At 48.1% G+C, this 19,910-nt stretch overlaps 1 protein-coding gene across 5 annotated transcripts in view; it reads left to right on the plus strand.

Annotated features, from left to right (window-relative positions):
* The window catches only part of CNST (consortin, connexin sorting protein), a 111,072-nt gene that overhangs the window by 89,945 nt on the left and 1,217 nt on the right, over positions 1–19,910 (plus strand). For all 5 annotated transcript variants that reach the window (XM_068115934.2, XM_068115937.2, XM_078778858.1 and 2 more), the window contains 4 exons: positions 1,508–1,538; positions 8,485–8,554; positions 13,349–14,130; positions 19,649–19,784. In XM_068115934.2, coding sequence (XP_067972035.2) covers positions 1,508–1,538; positions 8,485–8,554; positions 13,349–14,130; positions 19,649–19,784 — 1,019 coding nt within the window. The remainder of the gene's footprint in view (positions 1–1,507; positions 1,539–8,484; positions 8,555–13,348; positions 14,131–19,648; positions 19,785–19,910) is intronic.

Genomic DNA, 19,910 nt, shown 5'->3' on the forward strand with positions numbered 1-19,910 from the left:
CTGCTCTTTCCGTGCTTTGTCCCCCTAAGTTTCTGTAGAGTTTTCATGATCCACCATCAACCTCCTTCTGGTGAAACTACCTAAATCCAGGATCACTGCTCATCTCCACTCATTTGTTTACATCTTTTTTTCCTACCTGTGATATCAATCTCCACATCCTCTTCAATCCCATTCTGCCCTTCAGGTCCTTAAGACAGCTGTTCACCGCCATCTTAGATCATCTCTAATCATAAACTATGATCTTTTATCCTCTCGTATAATTCAAACCCCAAAAAGGGGATTTCCATGAATTCCTCATTCTGAGATGTGGGGAAACCCCCTCAATATGCCACATTGAACATAAAGGAATCTTGCTTAAGTTACTGTTGATTTTAGAGAATAAGTACATTTGCTACGAACTATAAGTGCATTTTTATTGACTGGATTTGACCTGGATAAAATCACAAACTGATCAAACAAGTGGAACATGTCTTTCATTCCTGACAAATCTCACACTCTCACTTTGTCTCTCCAAAAAGACCGTTTGGAAAACCCTCCCATCTACTTTCTCATCAAACCTCTCGAAGAAGTTCCATCACTCAAGCTTTTGGGTCTCACTATCTGCCATGATCTTTCCTGGAATAACAACATTTCCAAGCTGGCCTCCAAAGCCAGTCTGGAACTGGGCATCCTCCATTGTGCGAAGTCCTTTCTTGGCACTTCTGAGCTCCTCACCACATACAAAGCTTTCATCTGCAGCTCAATGGAATACTGCTCTCCCCTCTGGGCTGGTGCTCCTACCTCGCACCTAGCTCGTCTTCACACTGTAGAAACCAAAGCTTTCAGAATCATTGGAATCTCCCACGATGAAGCTGATTCTGAGGGACTTACTCACTCACCGCAGGCAGGTTGGTGGTCTTTTTGTCTTCTACCGACTCCTCTCTGGCCGAGCTCCCCCAGCTTGTCTGTGCTGTGTCCCCCACATATGTTTATTTAAAGTCTTATGATTATGTTTTTTTAATGCTGTGAACAAACTTTGGTACATCACGTGTGGTGAAGGTTGTGGTGAAGTTTCATCGAAATAGTGTATGTTGTTTCAAAGAAGAAAGCAAATATCTATTTTGTGGGGGTCAAACCTGGACCCACTTTGACCCCCAAAGAGGCAGATCTTTTTTAATGCCGGGAACAAACTTTAGTCACAACACAACAAATATAATTTGTGCCAAATTTGGTCGCAATCCCATCAGCGGTTTCGGAGAAGAAGTTTCAAGTGTTGACGGACGGACGGACGGACTAATGGACGACGTGCCATTGCATAAGCTCCCCTGAACTTCGTTCCAGGTGAGCTAACAATTAGACATTCTTTAACTTATTACAAATGCTGCTCATGGCTAATATGGTTTGTTGTATTTCTATTTTAACAGGAATAACTTGAATTTAAATTAATTGAGTTAACACCTTAGGGATTCATAATTGGTGTTCATATCGAGTTCTTACTGATGTTTCTTGTTTCGCTTTGCTACTTCAGGGAGAGGCAGCTCCTCCGTGTGCAAGACGAGGTAAGAAATTATATTGATTACAATATATAGTTTTAAAGTTGATTGCTTGAATTGCTTTATCAATTGTTTTCACAAGTGTTAGTTTAACTGTTGGGAACACAATGTATGTGGTTTACAAACGCTTGGAAATTACTTCCAAAACATTTTCTTTTTGAGAGTTTTTATCTTCTTTATCGTCATTACTTTTCCAATCCTTCTTTACCTTCAACACTATTTTCACCTTGCTTGAAAACAATTTCTGAGCTGATCTACTTTGAGTTTCTGTGGCTCACAAAGCCCAAGGCCGAGTGAAAATAACTTGAATTGTTTCTGGTAATGTGACTTGTTTTTGGTAACTTGATTTGTTTCTGGTAACATTATTTGTTTCTGGTAACATGATTTGTTTCTGGTAACGTGATTTGTTTCTGGTAATGTTATTTGTTTCTGGTAACATGATTTGTTTCTGGTAACATGATTTGTTTTTGGTAACATGATTTGTTTCTGGTAATGTGATTTGATTCTGGTAATGTGATTTGTTTCTGGTAACGTGATTTGTTTCTGGTAACGTGATTTGTTTCTGATAGCTTGGTTTGTTTCTGGTAACATGATTTGTTTCTGGTAACATGATTTGATTCTGGTAATCTGATTTGTTTCTGGTAACGTGATTTGTTTCTGGTAACGTGATTTGTTTCTGGTAACGTGATTTGTTTCTGGTAACGTGATTTGTTTCTGGTAACATGATTTGTTTCTGGTAACATGATTTGTTTCTGGTAACATGATTTGTTTCTGGTAATGTGATTTGATTCTGGTAATGTGATTTGTTTCTGGTAACGTGATTTGTTTCTGGTAATCTCATTTGTTTCTGGTAATGTGATTTGTTTCTGGTAATGTGATTTGTTTCTGGTAACATGATTTGTTTCTGGTAACGTGATTGGTTTCTGGTAACGTGATTTGTTCCTAGCAATCTGATTTGTTTCTGATAGCTTGATTTGTTTCTGGTAACGTGATTTGTTTCTGGTAACGTGATTTGTTTCTGGTAACATGATTTGTTTCTGGTAACGTGATTTGTTTCTGGTAACGTGATTTGTTTCTAGCAATCTCATTTGTATCTGGTAACGTGATTTGTTTCTGATAGCTTGATTTGTTTCTGGTATTGTGATTTGTTTCTGATAATGTGATTTGTTTCTGGTAACATGATTTGTTTCTGGTAACGTGATTTGTTTCTTGTAACATGATTGGTTTCTGGTAACGTGATTTGTTCCTAGCAATCTGATTTGTTCCTAGCAATCTGATTTGTTTCTGATAACGTGATTTGTTTCTGGTAACGTGATTTGTTTCTGGTAACGTGATTTGTTTCTGGTAACATGATTTGCTTCTGGTAACGTGATTTGTTTCTGGTAATGTGATTTGTTTCTGGTTGTTGCGGATATGAGAATGGTTTTTTTTTTTTTGTTGTTGTTGTGTAATTTGTTGTAAAGATCACCTTTGTAAATGTCATGATCCTTGTAAATACCTCCGTAGTGTAAAGGTCAAAGGGCGTCTCGGTAGTTATTCCATAAACACCACATTGCAGGACACGATAAAACCCTTGTTCAGTAGCTTATATCTTATTATGTGTCTTAGGGTAAGGCCTTGTCTTCCATTAAGATGACACTCCATTGCACCGAGTGAAATAAGAGTAGATTCCCTTCATTCCCATTCCCAAAACCTCCATTTCCCCTTTCGTCATTGCCAGGCCTCAATTGCCATTGCCAATTACATCCCCTCCAATTGCCGCCATTGACCACGAGGCAGGGTCGGAAGAGAAGGGCGTGTCTCCACCTCGTCATAGAGGGGAGGAGTGAGCCAGCCCCGAACAACCAACCGAGCACGAGGGGTTTGGTTTGAGAGGGCAGAGGAAGAGCGTTTGGGGGAGGTTCGCAAAGGTTGAGGGGCGGGGCCTATATAACCCGCCGCGGGGCGTTCCCCAGGGAGAGATGAGTCCACGAGGGGAGCTGAAAGGCTTAGCTGAGCTGCGTGGTGAGGTGGAAAGGAAAGAGCTGGGTCGTCAGAGCAGAGCTGAGTTGTGAGGTCCAAAAAGCAGAAGATCATCCAGGGAAGCACAAAGCCTGATATTCGTCACCTTGTGCGCCAGCGGCAGCGTCTACAGCAGCAGCAACGCTCGCCAGCCGCTTAGGGGCCTGAACGGCAGTTCGAAGCAGGGCCGCGAAGGAACGGCGGCTGCAGAACGTGCGAATCGTGCTGCCGGACCCAGTGGACTTTCCTCTCCTTCCAGCCAATTCCTATCATCATTCCCCGCGTGAGTCTGTGTCTTCGTTTGTTCTGTCCTGGGTATTAAGTAAGCCTGTTAGATAAGTTAATAATTTGCACTGTGTCACCTGCGTCTCATGTACCTGTACATAATCGTGACTGCTCCTTTTTGCTTACGTGTACATAATAAACCCCGTTACTCTTCTGTACGTCCTCTTCTTCCTCTTTGCATTCGGTCGCTTTAGAGTTTTCCAGATTGAGTATCTGTGGCGCGATACGGCCAACGTTTGGGTGAATCGGGTTTAGTCGGGGAACAACTGTTCGGCCGCGGTTATACCTCCGCTCGGTAAAATAACATCTAATCCGCGGACCGTAACGTATCTCATTTGTATCTGGTAACGTGATTTGTTTCTGGTAATGTGATTTGTTTCTGGTAATGTGATTTGTTTTTGGTAACGTGATTTGTTTCTGGTAACGTGGTTTGTTTCTGGTAACGTGATTTGTTTCTGGTAACGTGATTTGTTTCTAGCAATCTGATTTGTTTCTGATAGCTTGATTTGTTTCTGTTAACATGATTTGTTTCTGTTAACATGATTTGTTTCTGGTAACGTGATTTGTTTCTGGTGACGTGATTTGTTTCTAGCAATCTGATTTGTTTCTGGTAACGTGATTTGTTTCTGATAGCTTGATTTGTTTCTGGTAACGTGATTTGTTACTGGTAACGTGATTTGTTTCTAGCAATCTGATTTGTTTCTGGTAGCTTGATTTGTTTCTGGTAGCTTGATTTGTTTCTGGTAACGTGATTTGTTTCTGGTAACGTGATTTGTTTCTAGCAATCTGATTTGTTTCTGGTAACGTGTTTTGTGTCTGATAGCTTGATTTGTTTCTGGTAACGTGATTTGTTTCTGGTAACATGATTTGTTTCTGTAACGTGATTTGTTTCTGGTAATGTGATTTGTTTCTGCTAACATTATTTGTTTCTGGTAACATGATTTGTTTCTGGTAACGTGATTTGTTTCTGGTAACGTGATTTGTTTCTGGTAACGTGATTTGTTTCCGGTAACGTGATTTGTTTCTGATAGCTTGATTTGTTTCTGGTAATGTGATTTGTTTCTGCTAACATTATTTGTTTCTGGTAACGTGATTTGTTTCTGGTAACTTGATTTGTTTCTGGTAATGTGATTTGTTTCTGCTAACATTATTTGTTTCTGGTAACGTGATTTGTTTCTGGTAACGTGATTTGTTTCTGGTAACGTGATTTGTTTCTGGTAACGTGATTTGTTTCTGGTAACGTGATTTGCTTCTGATTTGATTTTAACGGGTTCAATATTTCTGATCGATGGAACTGAACAAGTCATTTGCTTAGCTGCAGGAACTATGAATTTGTATTGTTGTGTGCAACGTTCCAACATGAAACCGCAACCACACCTGGCTTTGAGAACATACTTGTATTAACTGTGCCCATGACCACACTTAAGAAGGCAATTTGATTGCAAAATTTACCCAAGCAGATAATGCACATTGTGCCGAGTAGGCTTTTCACAATGCGAAGTCAGAGTTCTCAATCACATCGGTTATGAAGATTATAAGTATGTCAGTTTCATCCTCCAATGATACTCGATGAAACTAAAACTGTTTGCATGGGTAATAATGCAGGTGGAAACACACATAGGCCTTCAGAAATCTAAATGAATATTTTATGAACGCAAGACAGAAGGTACACAGAAGCTTGGATAGAAATAGATGATAAATAATCACAACACTAAACAACAGTGAAAGAAACTAAACCACAAAGACCCATTCCCACTGAACTGGGCTGGATGAAGAGAGAGCAGGCAGAAGTCTCAGATAGGATGCCAGCAGTATGGGCCCTAAGAGGGAGCAGGAGCAGGTACACAGGAAATTAATTATAGGCAGCGTCTCACCCTGGTGGTTTAACAGTGTAACACCAAGAACAAAACTTGTTGAGGCTTACGTGCAGGACCACCTGTTTATCTAACCGCACCGAGTCTCAGAGGCAAAGTGAGTGCCTGACACTTCCTTTACCCCACCCTGCGGCAAGGGTCAATAACCAACCCCAACACTGCAATAATCCGAAGCCCACCTCTCCAACATGGATGGGCAGCTGTGGGGGGAAGATACTTTCCCTTCGTAAGTGTAAGGGAAAACGCTGCATCACTCTTTCACTCACACACTCACACTATTTCTCACACACGTGCACACACACACACACACACACACACACACACACACACACACACACACACACACACACACACACACACACACACACTCATTCTGTTTTTGCTACCAAATATTGTCTCAAACCACTTGCTCCCTGTCCCAACCAACTGATCCTAGACTCGGCCATTACCACTGCATTACATAGACATAAACATTACATAAAAACTGATCCCCTTAATTACAGGCCTATTGGATTACTTCCATATCAAAAAGGTCATGGAATCCATCATTGCAGTTGACATGAAACCCTTCCTTTTCTCAAACAGCCTGATGTCAGACCATCAGTTTGGATTCAGATCTGGTCACTCTTCAACATCTCCTTTAATTTTCCATTTGTTTTCCAATGCAGGTGGTCCCACGAGGTGGTCAATGGGTTTCATCACCCTTCACCTTCATTATACCTTAATAATACAAAGATAGTAAAGTTGTGCACCAGTATCAACTTTTATATCCTCAGCTTCTTCAAGAGTACACCATAGCCTACTCTAAGCATATGGATACATTCTTCTTTGGACTGTTTTTGTTTTCCAACATCTGCAAGGAAGCAGACTTGGTGTTACGAGCGAGGACAGACTGGTCCAACAGGATAAACAATTATTGAGGTGCAGCAAGTCGAAAGAACATGAGGATGTAATTGTTTGGGTGATGCATATATATGCTTCTGTGATGGAAGACAATGGCCTATCAGTATTTTGAAGCCGAATCGGAGAAAAAGAAACTGAACAATTGATGCATGATCTGTAGTGCATTGGGTAAATCCTTATCCTTTGTAGAAGGAATAATACAACACTACAAGGAAGGCTCCAGACCACTCGATTTCAATGGAATTTTGCATTACATCACTGAGTTGAACGCTGAAAAAAATTCGTTATCCAGATTTGGATCTTCACTAAAGTCGAACCGATTTGTCCTCGTCACACACCCAACCAATCCACCAACTTTCGTCCTAATACATCCATAACTTTGAGATATTCTGTTCAAAGACAGACAGTCAGACAGACAGACAAACAGACAAGGGTGAAAACATGACCTCCACTCATCTTTGGTCACATAGGCATCTAGAACAGCACGTTTTGTATCCCACTGATAGGCCGGATCTGGATTTGGACCTGAACCAAAATCTAATCGACTTGTTGTTGTTGTTGTCACCTAGCCAACTCATCCACCTAGTTTTGTCATAACTCGTCCACAACTTTGAAATTTTGTGTTGTATATAGTTTTTGGCATATATCATTATCGTTTTGTATATCGTATCACCATCTCTCAATGGTGAAGAACCACTTCAAAATTCTCAGATCCGGATTCGAATATTCACCAAAATTGAATAAATTCTTCCTTGACACACACTCAACCTCTCCACCAAATTTGTCCGAATCCGACCACAACGTTTTGAGATATCCTGTTCACATACAGACAGCCAAACAGACAGGGGTGAAAACATAGCCTCTGCAAGGAAGTGGCGGTGACCTTCACCAAGTGACCCTTGGTGGCGGAGGTAATAAATTGTCGAGTGTCGGTTAAAATGTGTATTCTGATAAATATTTTTCTCCAGAATATTTGAAGACTGTTTAAAAACTTAATTTTTGTTTTCTTTTGTATGTGCCATACATACGCTTGTCCTGTAATGTAGCAGAAAATTTAGAATGTTTAAGAAACATGTGATAAGTTGGGACAAGTAGTAAAACAGCATTTGTATCACCATTGACTGCATTAGCCTGGTTAGTGTACACCCATCACTGTATGTTGTGCGTCACATACATGGCTTTTGTGCAGGTACTTATGCACATTTGTGTCCCATGTATTATATTTTTACACTTATAACCACCTTGCATTCAATTGGGTGCATGAATATAGAAATATCACCTTCCCTTTCAATTTTGTGTTTGTAAACATGGGAAGTGCCTACCGTAGGGTATTTCAGTCGAATTGTACAGTAGCTTGATTTGTCATGATAGCAGTGGTCTTGTATCAAGTTCAGAATGTAAGAGAAATGTATGTTTAACATGTAGATAATGATTGTGCTTGCTTTGATTTCCTTATTTGTTTGTGTTTCAAGTTTTGTCAAAGTTCCAAGTTTTGCCTATTCTGGGGGTCATTAAATAAATAATGTTGAAAATTCTGTCTTTGGTGAAAATGATTGTCTTCAAATTGGAACCCCACCTGCCCCCTACCCTCCCCAACCCCTACCTGGGTGCTTGATACATATTACAACTCCCACTCTTGTTCGGGCACATCCGGCAATATGAATAATTTATTAATGTTGAAAACTTCGGGAATTAAAGCACACTCTTCCTTTTGAACTTTTCCTCATGCACAACTTCATTTGCTTACCGATTACACCAGTGGAATATTATTAGAATTGAAGAGCAATAAATGGAACACGAATGGGGTCAGGAGGGAAACTGTCAAGGTTTGTGCACGTAAAATGGAAGTTGTCATGCTGACTTCTGTGCCGCTCCCTGCCTTGGTCCAGGACACTTTGGGCGCTGCGGAACAGGACATTGAACCCATTTCTAGTGTGCCAGAAGAACAACCAAACACCGGTGAGGCCCAGAAAATTCCTCCTTGTATTTGAAGAGCTTTTCTATTCTATTTTTGCACCTTATCTACAGGTGCACTGGTAAGGTACTGCACTCGCTGCATTGCATCCACTCAGACTGAATCTTTCTTTATTTTTCCCCCCTCTTAAGCTTTTATTTTTCTTGTCAGTACTCAACTTGTATTTTATTTCCTCTGACTTTTCTCCACATTTAATTTCCATGTTTATTTAATTTCCACTATGTCTCTCCGAAAAGACCATCTGGACAACCCTCCCATCTACTTTCTCAACAATCCTCTCCAAGAACCCAGTGGATATTCCATTTTTTTCTCACTTTGTTTCTACCTCCATTTCTATTGATAAAGTTCGTTTTTATTTAATTCAAACCCCCTTCATATCATTCATCTGACATTAGCTCAGTGATTGTAATTCATTGTTATTTCCTAAAAATATATTTTGCGTTCAACTATTTCACAGCTTACTATCTTCTATTACTAAAAGGAGGCGTGTCTGTCCATCCATCCATCCGTCCGTGGGTGTCTCCGTCAGGCTTGGGTTCCTGCTGTCTCGTACAATAAAAATGGTTCCGTTGGAAATAATCAATTTATGTGGAAGAAAAATTAGTGTCCGTTTAATCAGACAAATGCTTGTTTTGAAAGCTCGTCTTTCTGGAATGGAAGAAGAAGAATCCGGACCTCGAGCTTCAAAGAGGAACCCAAACGCAATTTTTTTCTTCTTCTGAAAACCATTGAAAACCATTAATCACGGTCTAATTTGAAGGGAAGTTTTTATTTTATTTTTTCCAATCAAAAAATGTCGAAAATAGCCCTTGAGTGTCAATTTTTGATTTTGCCAGTGACGTCACATAATGATCCCACCTTGATCCAAATGGCAGTTTACATAGAGAAACAGCGTATTTTAAGCTCGGATTCCGATACCGATTCCACCGTCATTAGCGACTGAAGGTTCTCAGTATGTTGAAATTGGTCAGTGGGATTTAGAAGAAACTATTGAAGACAAAATTTGTGACGGAAACGCTTTTGGAGGTATTGTAGATTCGAATCGCTTCAAACCTTGTTCAAACGATTCAAACGAAGATGGCAGTGTTGGTAGTGCATTGGTAGTGGTTGATGGGAGATTGTGGAGGGGCAGAGGGAGGGCATGGGATGGTGGTAGGTATTGTGGGGGTGATGGTTGATGGGGGGCGGAGGAGGATGGGTTGGTGTCAGTCTTATTCATTAGGCCTAAGCTGTGACATACTCTCGCGAGATCTCACGTGATCCCGCTCGAGTCGCAAGAGCATCTATATAATAATACCGTAAGGACTCGACTTTGTTATCCCTTTTACGCCGCACCCAGTGACCCGATGCCCACGGCACTCATGGATTTACGATCTACGAACCGCGCTCTTTGTTTATCACGTACAGACATACTCGAAAAATCTGAATTTGCCGACGTTGGGGCCCAAAAGCATCCGATTAACTGCTGATATGACGCCATCTTACGACGCCATCGTATTGGCATCTGCTGGGCGAAGGCGAAGCGAGCCGTCCGCTGATTGGACAGTCGAGTGGTGTGAACATGGGTGGTGTGAACCAAATGGTCTTTTTATTCCCTTGAACATGTTAAATTAGGATATATAAGGAAACGTCTTTATCGTCATTTTAATAAAGTTAAATGGAGTGACGTTGCGATACTCGGGGTGCGTTGCATAAATCCTCGTAACTCAGAGAGGTGTAGCAGGTGGCGAGACGTAAGGAAGCTTAAAGATAACGAGCTGAAAACAGACGAACGATATGTCAATCTCTTTCTACACCGAACGGAAATAAAAGTATGAGAGCGGGAAGGCATGGCCTGAGCACTTCGAGCAGAGAGGACTGATTGGACTTAACTTAAAGAGAAAAAATTGGAGCTTAATGGAAGAAGAAGATCCCATGAGCGCTCCCCTATGCCATCCATAATGGTACACTCTATCCATACACCACATCCTCCCTTCCGTGGATGTTCCATGGGTTTCGGCTAGTCTATATAATAATAGCGTAAGGACTCGACTTTGTTATCCCTTTTGCGCCGCACCCAGTGACCCGATGCCCACGGCACTAATGGATTTACGATCTACGAACCGCGCTCTTTGTTTATCACGTACAGCCATACTCGAAAAATCTGAATTAGCCGACGTTGGGGCCCAAAAGCATCCGATTAACTGCCGATACGACGCCATCTTACGACGCCATCGTATTGGCGTCTGCTGGGCGAAGGCAAAGCGAGCCGTCTGCTGATTGGACAGGCGAAGGCGAAAGCAAGCCGTCCACTGAGTGGACAATCCAGAGCATGCATTTGTGCCGGTGTCGGCGATCGTTGTTCATATATGCACTCTTCATTCTCATCTTTCTTCCTAACTCTTACTCGGACAAGCAAATCCCCTATGCCATCCATAATGGTACACTCTATCCATACACCACATCCTCCCTTCCATGGATGTTCCACGGGTTTCGGCTAATATATATTATTTCACAAAACATCGAACAGGAGCAGCATTACATTACATCTCCTCTCCTTCAGAATGAAAATCAATTAAAAGATCAAGTTTGTCTGGATGTTTGTGAAGGATGGTCCTATTGTTCTGGTCCTATTGTTCTGTCTGGAAGATGGTATTATTAGTTCGGGTGATGGTTGATGGGAGATTGTTGTGGGAGGGGCTTGTGGGGGTGGTCATGGGTATTGTTAGCTAGGGATTTTGAGCTCTTCACATGCATAGGGAAAGGTGGTGGTGATGAAAGCCAGAACATCGAGCGAGGTGAGATCGGTCGTTGGCAGACAAACACAGGTGTTCGATTCTCCACTCAAATCGTCTGTTTTCATATGCTGGTAGCTCGGCAGAGATGGTGTTAGTTTTGTGTGATGGCTGTTTCTTCTGTTTAATCGTCGGGATGGCATCCTCCCTGATATATAGAATTTCAATATCAAATTGACTGCCATATAGAATATAGGGTGCCATCGTTTTTATTTTAAATATTTTTTATTCATCACCTGTATCTATTTCCATGTTCAATTTCATGTAATCATTCTCTACTTTCTTTGAGAACACTCAAAATATAGTGGAAGATAATGGCATTCTCTCTCCATAGTTCCTTCTATTTGATTTATACACACACACACACACACACACACACACACACACACACCACACCACACCACACCACACACATATATATATATATATATAAATATATATATATACACACATATATGCACCACTCTCCCTTCCTTCTTTCCCCTATACCCCCCTCCTCCTCCCCAAACATGAAGATGCGTGTTAGGTTTGGGTTTTATTTCCAAATTTGTCTTAAATACCAAATTTAAGATAAGCTTGACAGACTCAAAACTCTTCAAACTCGGTATGATGCCCTTGAAATTGCTGTTGATGCTGGTAACTTGCTGCAGGCAGAATTGTCATGCATGGTGTAGCCTGTAGATTCATCCTAACATGCAACATAAACACAGATGTTGTTGTTTGAGCTCCCTTGGACGAGCTTCCCATATTTATTGCTCACTTGGACAGCTTTTCCAGCTGCTATGGCTTCTTAAGTTGCAGTTTCGTTTTAGTCAACAGCTCTCTCCCTCTCCCCTCCTTCCTTTCTCCCTCCTCTCTTCCTCTACAACCTCTCTCTCCCTTGTCTCTCTCTCTCCCCCCCTACTCTCTCTCTCTCTCCCTCCTCTCTCTCTCTCCCTCCTCTCTTCCTCTACAACCTCTCTCTCCCTCCTCTCTCTCTCTCTCTCTCTCTCCCCTCTCTCCCCTCTCTCCCCCCTCTCCCTCTCCCCCCTCCCCCCCTCTCCCCTCCTCTCCCCCCTCTCCCCCCTCTCCCCCTCTCCCCCCTTCCCCCCTCCCCCCTCGTTCCCCCCTCGTTCCCCCCTCGTTCCCCCCCTCGTTCCCCCCCTCGTTCCCCCCCTCGTTCCCCCCCCCCGTTCCCCCTCGTTCCCCCCCTCGTTCCCCCTCGTTCCCCCTCGTCCCCCCCCCTCGTTTCCCCCCTCGTTACCCCCCTCTTTCCCCCTCTTTCCTCTCTTTCCTCTCTCTTTTCCCCCTCTTTCCTCTCTCTTTTCTCTCTCTTTCCTCTCTCTTTCCTCTCTCTTTCCTCTCTCTTTCCTCTCTCTTTCCTCTCTCTTTCCTCTCTCTTTCCTCTCTCTTTTCTCTCTCTTTCCTCTCTTTCCTCTCTTTCCTCTCTCTTTTCTCTCTTTCCTCTCTTTCCTCTCTTTCCTCTCTCTTTCCTCTCTCTTTTCTCTCTCTTTTCTCTCTCTTTTCTCTCTCTTTTCTCTGTCTTTTCTCTCTTTCCTCTCTCTTTTCTCTCTCTTTCCTGTCTCTTTTCTCTCTCTTTCCTCTCTCTTTTCTCTCTCTTTTCTCTCTCTTTCCTCTCTCTTTTCTCTCTCTTTCCTCTCTCTTTCATCTCTCTTTTCTCTCTCTTTCCTCTCTCTTTCCTCTCTCTTTCCTCTCTCTTTCCTCTCTTTTCTCTCTCTCTTTTCTCTCTCTTTTCTCTCCCTTTTGTTTCTCTCTCTCTCTTTTCTCTCCCTTTTGTTTCTCTCTCTCTCTCTCTTTTCTCTCCCTTTTGTTTCTCTCTCTCTCTTTTCTCTCCCTTTTGTTTCTCTCTCTCTATATCTCTCTCTCCCTCCTCTCTCTCCCTCTGTCTCTCCCTCTCTCCCTCTCTCTCTCCCTCCCTCCTCTCTCTCCCTCTCTCTCTCCCTCTCTCCCTCTCTCTCTCCCTCTCTCCCTCTCTCCCTCTCTCCCTCTCCACCCTCCCCCTAGGCATCTTGAAGATTGGCGAAGCATTAAGTAAGCCAGTGGCACAAGACACCTTGGCGGCCAGTGGATGTCCAACATGTGTCACGACTGTTGCACCAATAAATATCGTTCGCAAAGATATGAACCAGGAAGATTTGCTGCAGCATCAGGCTGTCACTATGGTGCATCAGGAAGACTCAAGCAAGATGGTTGGAGCAGAGCAGAACTGTCCTGATGAGTTAAGCAACCATGCTGACTATATAATTCCACTTGCACTAGAAAACTCATTGATTACCGGGGTGGAACCCTGTGAAGAGCAAGAAGATCACCTTGCGACACCAACGAGTGGCTGTGACTCTGACTGGGAACCAACTGGGTCACCAAATATGGAGAGTAACGCTTCTGCTGACGAAGCAAGAGGTGTGGAGATGATGAACATGCAAGGACCTTTGCCACTTAACATGTGTGAAAGTGATGTGACCTCTGGAGAAACTGCGATGGAAGCTTCAAATGGAGTCACCATGGAAATGAGCTCGAATGATTACTCTCATCAACAGCAACATACTTCTGAAGAATCACCAAGCAATTCTGATTTAAGTGATCTTTCAGCATATCGTACACTCACACGTTCGCTCATAGCAGAGCGAGATCAGGTTGATGTGGAATGTTCTCTCCAAAAAGAGAATGAAGGAATCATTGCAGAAGGGAAGTCTTCAGAGCTCTGTGCTAATGGCTTGAGATCCACGGAAGAAGAGGATGAGAAGATTGACCTTGATGATGAGGCACGGAAGATCTGCATTGAACAGGTATCGTATATTTTTTTGCTTGCGTGTCATATTGGTTACCTCAAGGAGGATGGGTGTGGGGAGGTGGACGGAGAGTTTTCATCGTTGTTTGCCTGTCTCTTTAGGTTTGTCTGTCTGTTTGTCTGTGAGCAGGATATCTCAAAAGGTTATACAGAGATTCGGCCAAAACTTAGCGGTCAGGTTGGGTGTGTGATGAGGAAGAATTGATTCGATTTTGGTGAAGATCCGGATCCGGCTCTGGATCAGGAGACTATCATTTTTAAGTGACTCTACAACCTTGAGAGATAGGGCCAAAAAGGACATACACCATGGTATCTTAAAAAGTTACGGACGGATTCAGACGAAACTTTGTGGACAGGTTGGGTGTGACAAGGATGAATTGGTTCGATTTTGGTGAAGATTCGGATGCGGATCCGGGCCTATCTGGGGAATACAAATCATAAACTGTTCAGCCTGGTGGAGGTATGCGCTCTACCGAGTGCCATTCTAGGTTTTGTGCAACTTTTATCACAACATTGTGAATTTATAAAGTTTCACCAACTATTATTCTAGTTGATTTTATTTCACTACATAGCATTTTAAAAATAAATATGGCATTAAAGCGCGATGCTGCGCACGCTAATGCTTACGCAAAGAGCAAGCGGACAACGCGGTTCATAAAAGAGCCTTTATTCAAAGTACTCAAACTGCAGCACTAAGCTGCTCAGGGCTGCGCGCTCCGCGTATATCGTGAGGCCACGCCTCTCTCCCTGGCGTGGCCCATCCCCACTTGGTGTGCGGGGTGATGTCACCGCGTCAGTGCTTTCGTGTCCGCCACACGCGCCCCCCCAGAATCCCCGCGCACCTGAAGGGTCAGTTTGCGGGGCAAACGGATGACCCGGCCGAAGCGCCCCCTGGCGACTGGCGGCGTCTGGGATGCAGGGATGCCATCTGGGATGCCTCCGGCAGCAGGACCGGGGGGCGGCGTGGCGGCGGGGCTGGGCGGTGCCGGGGGTCCGCCCGCAGGGGGGCGGCCCCGACGCGGGGGTCGGGCCACTGGCGGTGGATGGTCCACGTCGAGGTGGGCCGGCTTGAGGCGGTCTACAGAAACGCGGTCAGGAGTACCGCCGATGTCCAGGGTGAAGTGCTTCGCCCCGGTCTCCAGCACGCGGAAAGGCCCGTCGTACGGGGGTCGCAGTGGTGTCCGGTGGGCATCGTGGCGGACAAAGACGTACTCCGCCGTGCGAAGCTCCGGGGCGACGTGCGTCGGTGGGTGCCCGTGGCATGCCGTTGGCACCGGGGCGAACCTCTGGGCGGTCTCTTGCAGAGCGGAGCGCTGCTGTGCCGCGGACCATGGTGCCGTGGAGTCGGGGAGGAACTCGCCCGGCACCCGCAGCGGTTGCCCGAAGACCAACTCCGCCGCGGATGCGCGCAGGTCCTCCTTGGGCGCCGTCCGGAGGCCCAGCAGGACCCAGGGGAGCCTGTCGACCCAGCCGCCGTCGCGGAGGGTGGCCCGGAGCGCGGCCTTCAATGAGCGGTGAAATCGCTCACACAGGCCGTTAGCCTGGGGGTGGTATGCCGTGGTTCGGTGCAGCCGGACCCCGAGCCCCTGCGCGACCGCCCCCCAGAGCTCCGAGGTGAACTGGGGGCCGCGGTCGGACGAGATGTCTGAGGGGGCGCCGAACCGGGCGACCCAGGTGGCGATGAAAGCCTGCGCGACATCCGCCGCCGTCGTCGACGCCAAGGGCACGGCCTCCGGCCACCGGGTGGTGCGGTCCACCATGGTGAGGACATGGGTGAAACCCCGCGAGGGGGGCAGAGGTCCCACCAGGTCCACGTGGACGTGGTCAAACCGGCGTTCCGGCACCGTGAACGGGGCCAACGGGGCCTGGGTGTGCCGGTGCACCTTGGCGCGCTGGCACGCGAGGCACGTCCTGGCCCAGCCGCGGACGGCCTTCCGGAGGCCATGCCAGACGAACTTGTCGGCGATCAACCTTTGGGAGGCCCTCGCGCCCGGGTGGGACAGGCCGTGGATGGCGTCAAACACCTGACGCTGCCAGCCCGCGGGCACGATGGGGCGAGGACGCCCGAGGGAGACGTCGCACAAGAGGGCCGCGCCTGCGCCGTCGAACGGCACCTCGGTGACACGGAGGCCCGTGACGGCGGTCCGCAAGGCCTGGACGTCGGGGTCAGCGGCCTGGTCCGCTGCCATCCGGGCATAGTCGATGCCGAGGTGGACTGCGTGGGCGACGGCCCGGGAAAGGCAATCCGCCACCGGGTTGTCCTTCCCCGCGACGTGCCGGATGTCCGTCGTGTACTCGGACACGGCCGAGAGGTGACGCTGCTGCCGGGCCGACCACGGCTCGGTGACCTTGCCCATCGCGAAGATCAGCGGCTTGTGGTTGACGAAGGCCGTGAACGCACGGCCCTCGAGCAGATGGCGGAAGTGCCTGACCGCCAAGTGAAGCCCGAGCAACTCGCGGTCGAAGGTACTGTAACGGCGTTCGGGCGGGCGAAGCTGCCGGCTAAAGAACGCCAGCGGTTGCCAAGCTCCACGCACCCATTGCTCGTGCACCGCGCCCACCGCGTAGTCCGAGGCGTCGGTGGTGAGGGCGATCGGTGCATCGGGCGCCGGGTGCGCGAGCATGGTGGCGTTAGCCAAGGCGAGCTTCGCGCCCGTGAACGCCGTGTCCATCTGCTCGGTCCGGGTAACGTCGCCTTTGCCCGGCTTACCTCGGAGAGCTTCGTGCAGGGGGCGCAGGAGCTGGGCGATACGGGGCAGGAACCGATGGTAAAAGTTCACCATGCCCAGGAACTCCTGCAGCCCTCTGATCGTGCGGGGGCGCGGAAACCCCTTCACCGCCTCCACCTTGGCCGGCAGGGGGACGGCTCCGTGCCTGGTGACACGGTGCCCCAGAAAATCGATTATGGCGGTGCCGAACCGGCACTTTGCGGGGTTCACAATCAGGCCATGCTGGCCCAGGCGTTCGAAGAGCGTGCGGAGGTGGCGTAGGTGCTCTTCGCGGGACGCGCTGGCGACGAGGATATCGTCCAGGTAGACGTAGACAAAATCCAAGTCGCGCAGGACGCTGTCCATCAGTCACTGGAATGCATGAGCCGCATTCTTCAGACCGAAGGGCATCCGCAGGAACTCGAAGAGTCCGAATGGCGTGATGACCGCCGTATTCGGGACGTCCTCCGGCCTGACGGGGACCTGATGGTAGCCGCGTATGAGGTCCACCTTCGAGAAGAAGGACATGCCCGCCAAACGGGCGGAAAAGTCCTGAATGTGGGGGATGGGGTAGCGGTCGGGGGTGGTGGCGTCATTGAGACGGCGATAGTCCCCGCACGGTCGCCATCCCCCGCCGGGCTTCGGCACGATGTGCAGCGGCGACGCCCAAGCGCTCTCTGAGCGCCGAACGATGCCGAGTCGCTCCAGGGTAGCGAACCCCGCTTTTGCCACCGCCAGCTTCGTCGGCTCGAGGCGGCATGCCCGGGCGTAGACCGGTGGCCCGACGGTGGGGATGTGATGGGCCACCCCATGCTTGACGGCCCCCGCCGAGAAGGTGGGCCGCGTGAGGGCCGGGAAGCCGGCGAGAAGGCGGGTGAATGCGTCCGCTGCCGGAAGCGTACAGACCAACGTGGCCGGAACCGAACCGTTCGGCAAACCGCTTGGCAAGCCACTCGTTGAGCTGCTCGACGAGCTGGGCAGCGCACAAGCGAGCGAGCTGAACATCTCGGCCTGGACAAGACGTCTGCGCTTTACGTCGACCAGGAGCCCATTAGCGCACAGGAAGTCCGCGCCAAGCAGTGCCATGGGCACGTCGGCGGTGACGAACGTCCATCGGAAAACCTGCCCTCCGAACCGCAGAGAGAGGCAGCGTTTTCCGTACGTACGGATGGGCGTCCCGTTCGCGGCAAGCAGCGCGGGGCCCCCGCCCGCGGCGTGCTTGTCTGACGTGCCGGCGGGAACGACACTCACCTGCGCTCCCGTGTCGCACAGGTAACGGCGCCCGGATAAGGTGTCCGTTATGAACAGCAGGCTGCTCGAACGGCCGGCGCTCATCGCCACTATTGAGCGCCGGCCCGAGCGTTTCCCGACCTGTTGAAGGAGCATGGCGGATGACATTGCCGAGCCTCGTGGCCAAACTTGGCGTGGAACCAGCACCAGGTGGTGGAGCTGGAGGAGCGCGGCTGGCTCCGCCAGGCCGGTGGAGTTGGCGGGTTTCCCCGCGGTGGCGGTTTTCGCCGCGGCGGTGGGCGGGGCGTGGCGGCGGTCACGAGGTGCGTATCAGCATGCTGCGTATGCTGTATAAGCTGATGCTGTGGAACAGCAGCATCAGCAGCATTAGCAGCATCAGCCACGAGGGCCGTGACGGCCACGCCGACTCTCGCCCGCGTGTCCGAAGCGGCGAAGTACTTGTCCGCCTCGGCCGCCAATGCTCGGGGTTCCGTTAGCCCGGTCCCGGCCAACGCGAGGCGAACCTGCGCTGGAAGTTGGCGACGGAAAAGCGCCCGGAATAGAGAACCGGGGGCTTCGTCGCCCAACAGTGACAGCATATGGTCCATTCTGACCGACGGGCGCGTGTCGCCGAGCTCGGGGAGATCCAGGAGGCGGTCGGCCCGTGCGTCGTCCGTGAGGCCGAACGTGGCTAGGAGTAGCCGCTTGAGTGCCTCGTACTTGTGGCCGTCCGGTGGGTGGCGAAGGACGGACACAACTCGAGCGGCCGTGCCGGGCCCGAGGGAGGCGACGACGTGGCAGTAGCACATGTCGTCGTTGGTGAGGCGCCGAAGCTGAAATTGGGCTTCGGCTTGAACGAACCAGACTTCGGCCTGGGCCTCCCAAAATTCGGGAAGTTTAATCGCCATTGCCTTGTCGTTGGCCATTGCAATGGCGTCGTGTTCGGAAGGATCGCTACGGCAGATCCAATGTCGAGGTCACCATATAAAGCGCGATGCTGCGCACGCTAATGCTTACGCAAAGAGCAAGCGGACAACGCGGTTCATAAAAGAGTCTTTATTCAAAGTACTCAAACTGCAGCACTAAGCTGCTCAGGGCTGCGCGCTCCGCGTATATCGTGAGGCCACGCCTCTCTCCCTGGCGTGGCCCATCCCCACTTGGTGTGCGGGGTGATGTCACCGCGTCAGTGCTTTCGTGTCCGCCACAGCATGGTCTTTGTTCTTCAAGCCTGGTGTTGGCTTTGCGGTTAAGGTGGCTGGCTTAAGATCGCAAGGTCCTGAGTTCAAGACCCCTGTCTTTCGTTTAATTAACGCAGGTGGGTTGACTCAGCCTGTCATCCTTCCAAGATCGGCAAAATGAGTACCAGCTTACAGGGATGGCAGCTAAACTGCTTCGGCAGCCCTATGCATTGGAAGATGGTAATCAAATCATCTTTATTGTTCCCAAATAACAATGTTCTGAACATCCGGTCCTGCAGCCTACTGATGCCCTATCTCTGATCCTTTCAGGACACACCGAGTAGATCTGAACTTGAAAGTTTTTCACACAAAACGGTGTTCACTGCACAATGTTTCACAGGTTGATGTCCCAAAAGGACTCACGTCAATCCTACGAAAACGAGTGCCGGGTGATGAACGTATGGCAGAGGGTGCTGCAAAGACGGTCTTGAGCAAAAGGGTCCGCTTCTCTGAGCCACAACATTCTCTGGAGCAAGGTGCGTTTGATTTCCACCATGTTTCTTTCGCAGTGTGGTTGTGGTGATTTGGAGCACTTGTGGAATTTGTACTGTTAGGTTTAGACTTGACTAAGTGTTCACCACTTGCTGTCTAGGTGAAACCTT

This window comes from Myxine glutinosa, chromosome 5, assembly GCF_964187855.1.
Source record: "Myxine glutinosa chromosome 5, kmMyxGlut1.1, whole genome shotgun sequence".
Classification (NCBI taxonomy): Eukaryota; Metazoa; Chordata; class Myxini; order Myxiniformes; family Myxinidae; genus Myxine; species Myxine glutinosa.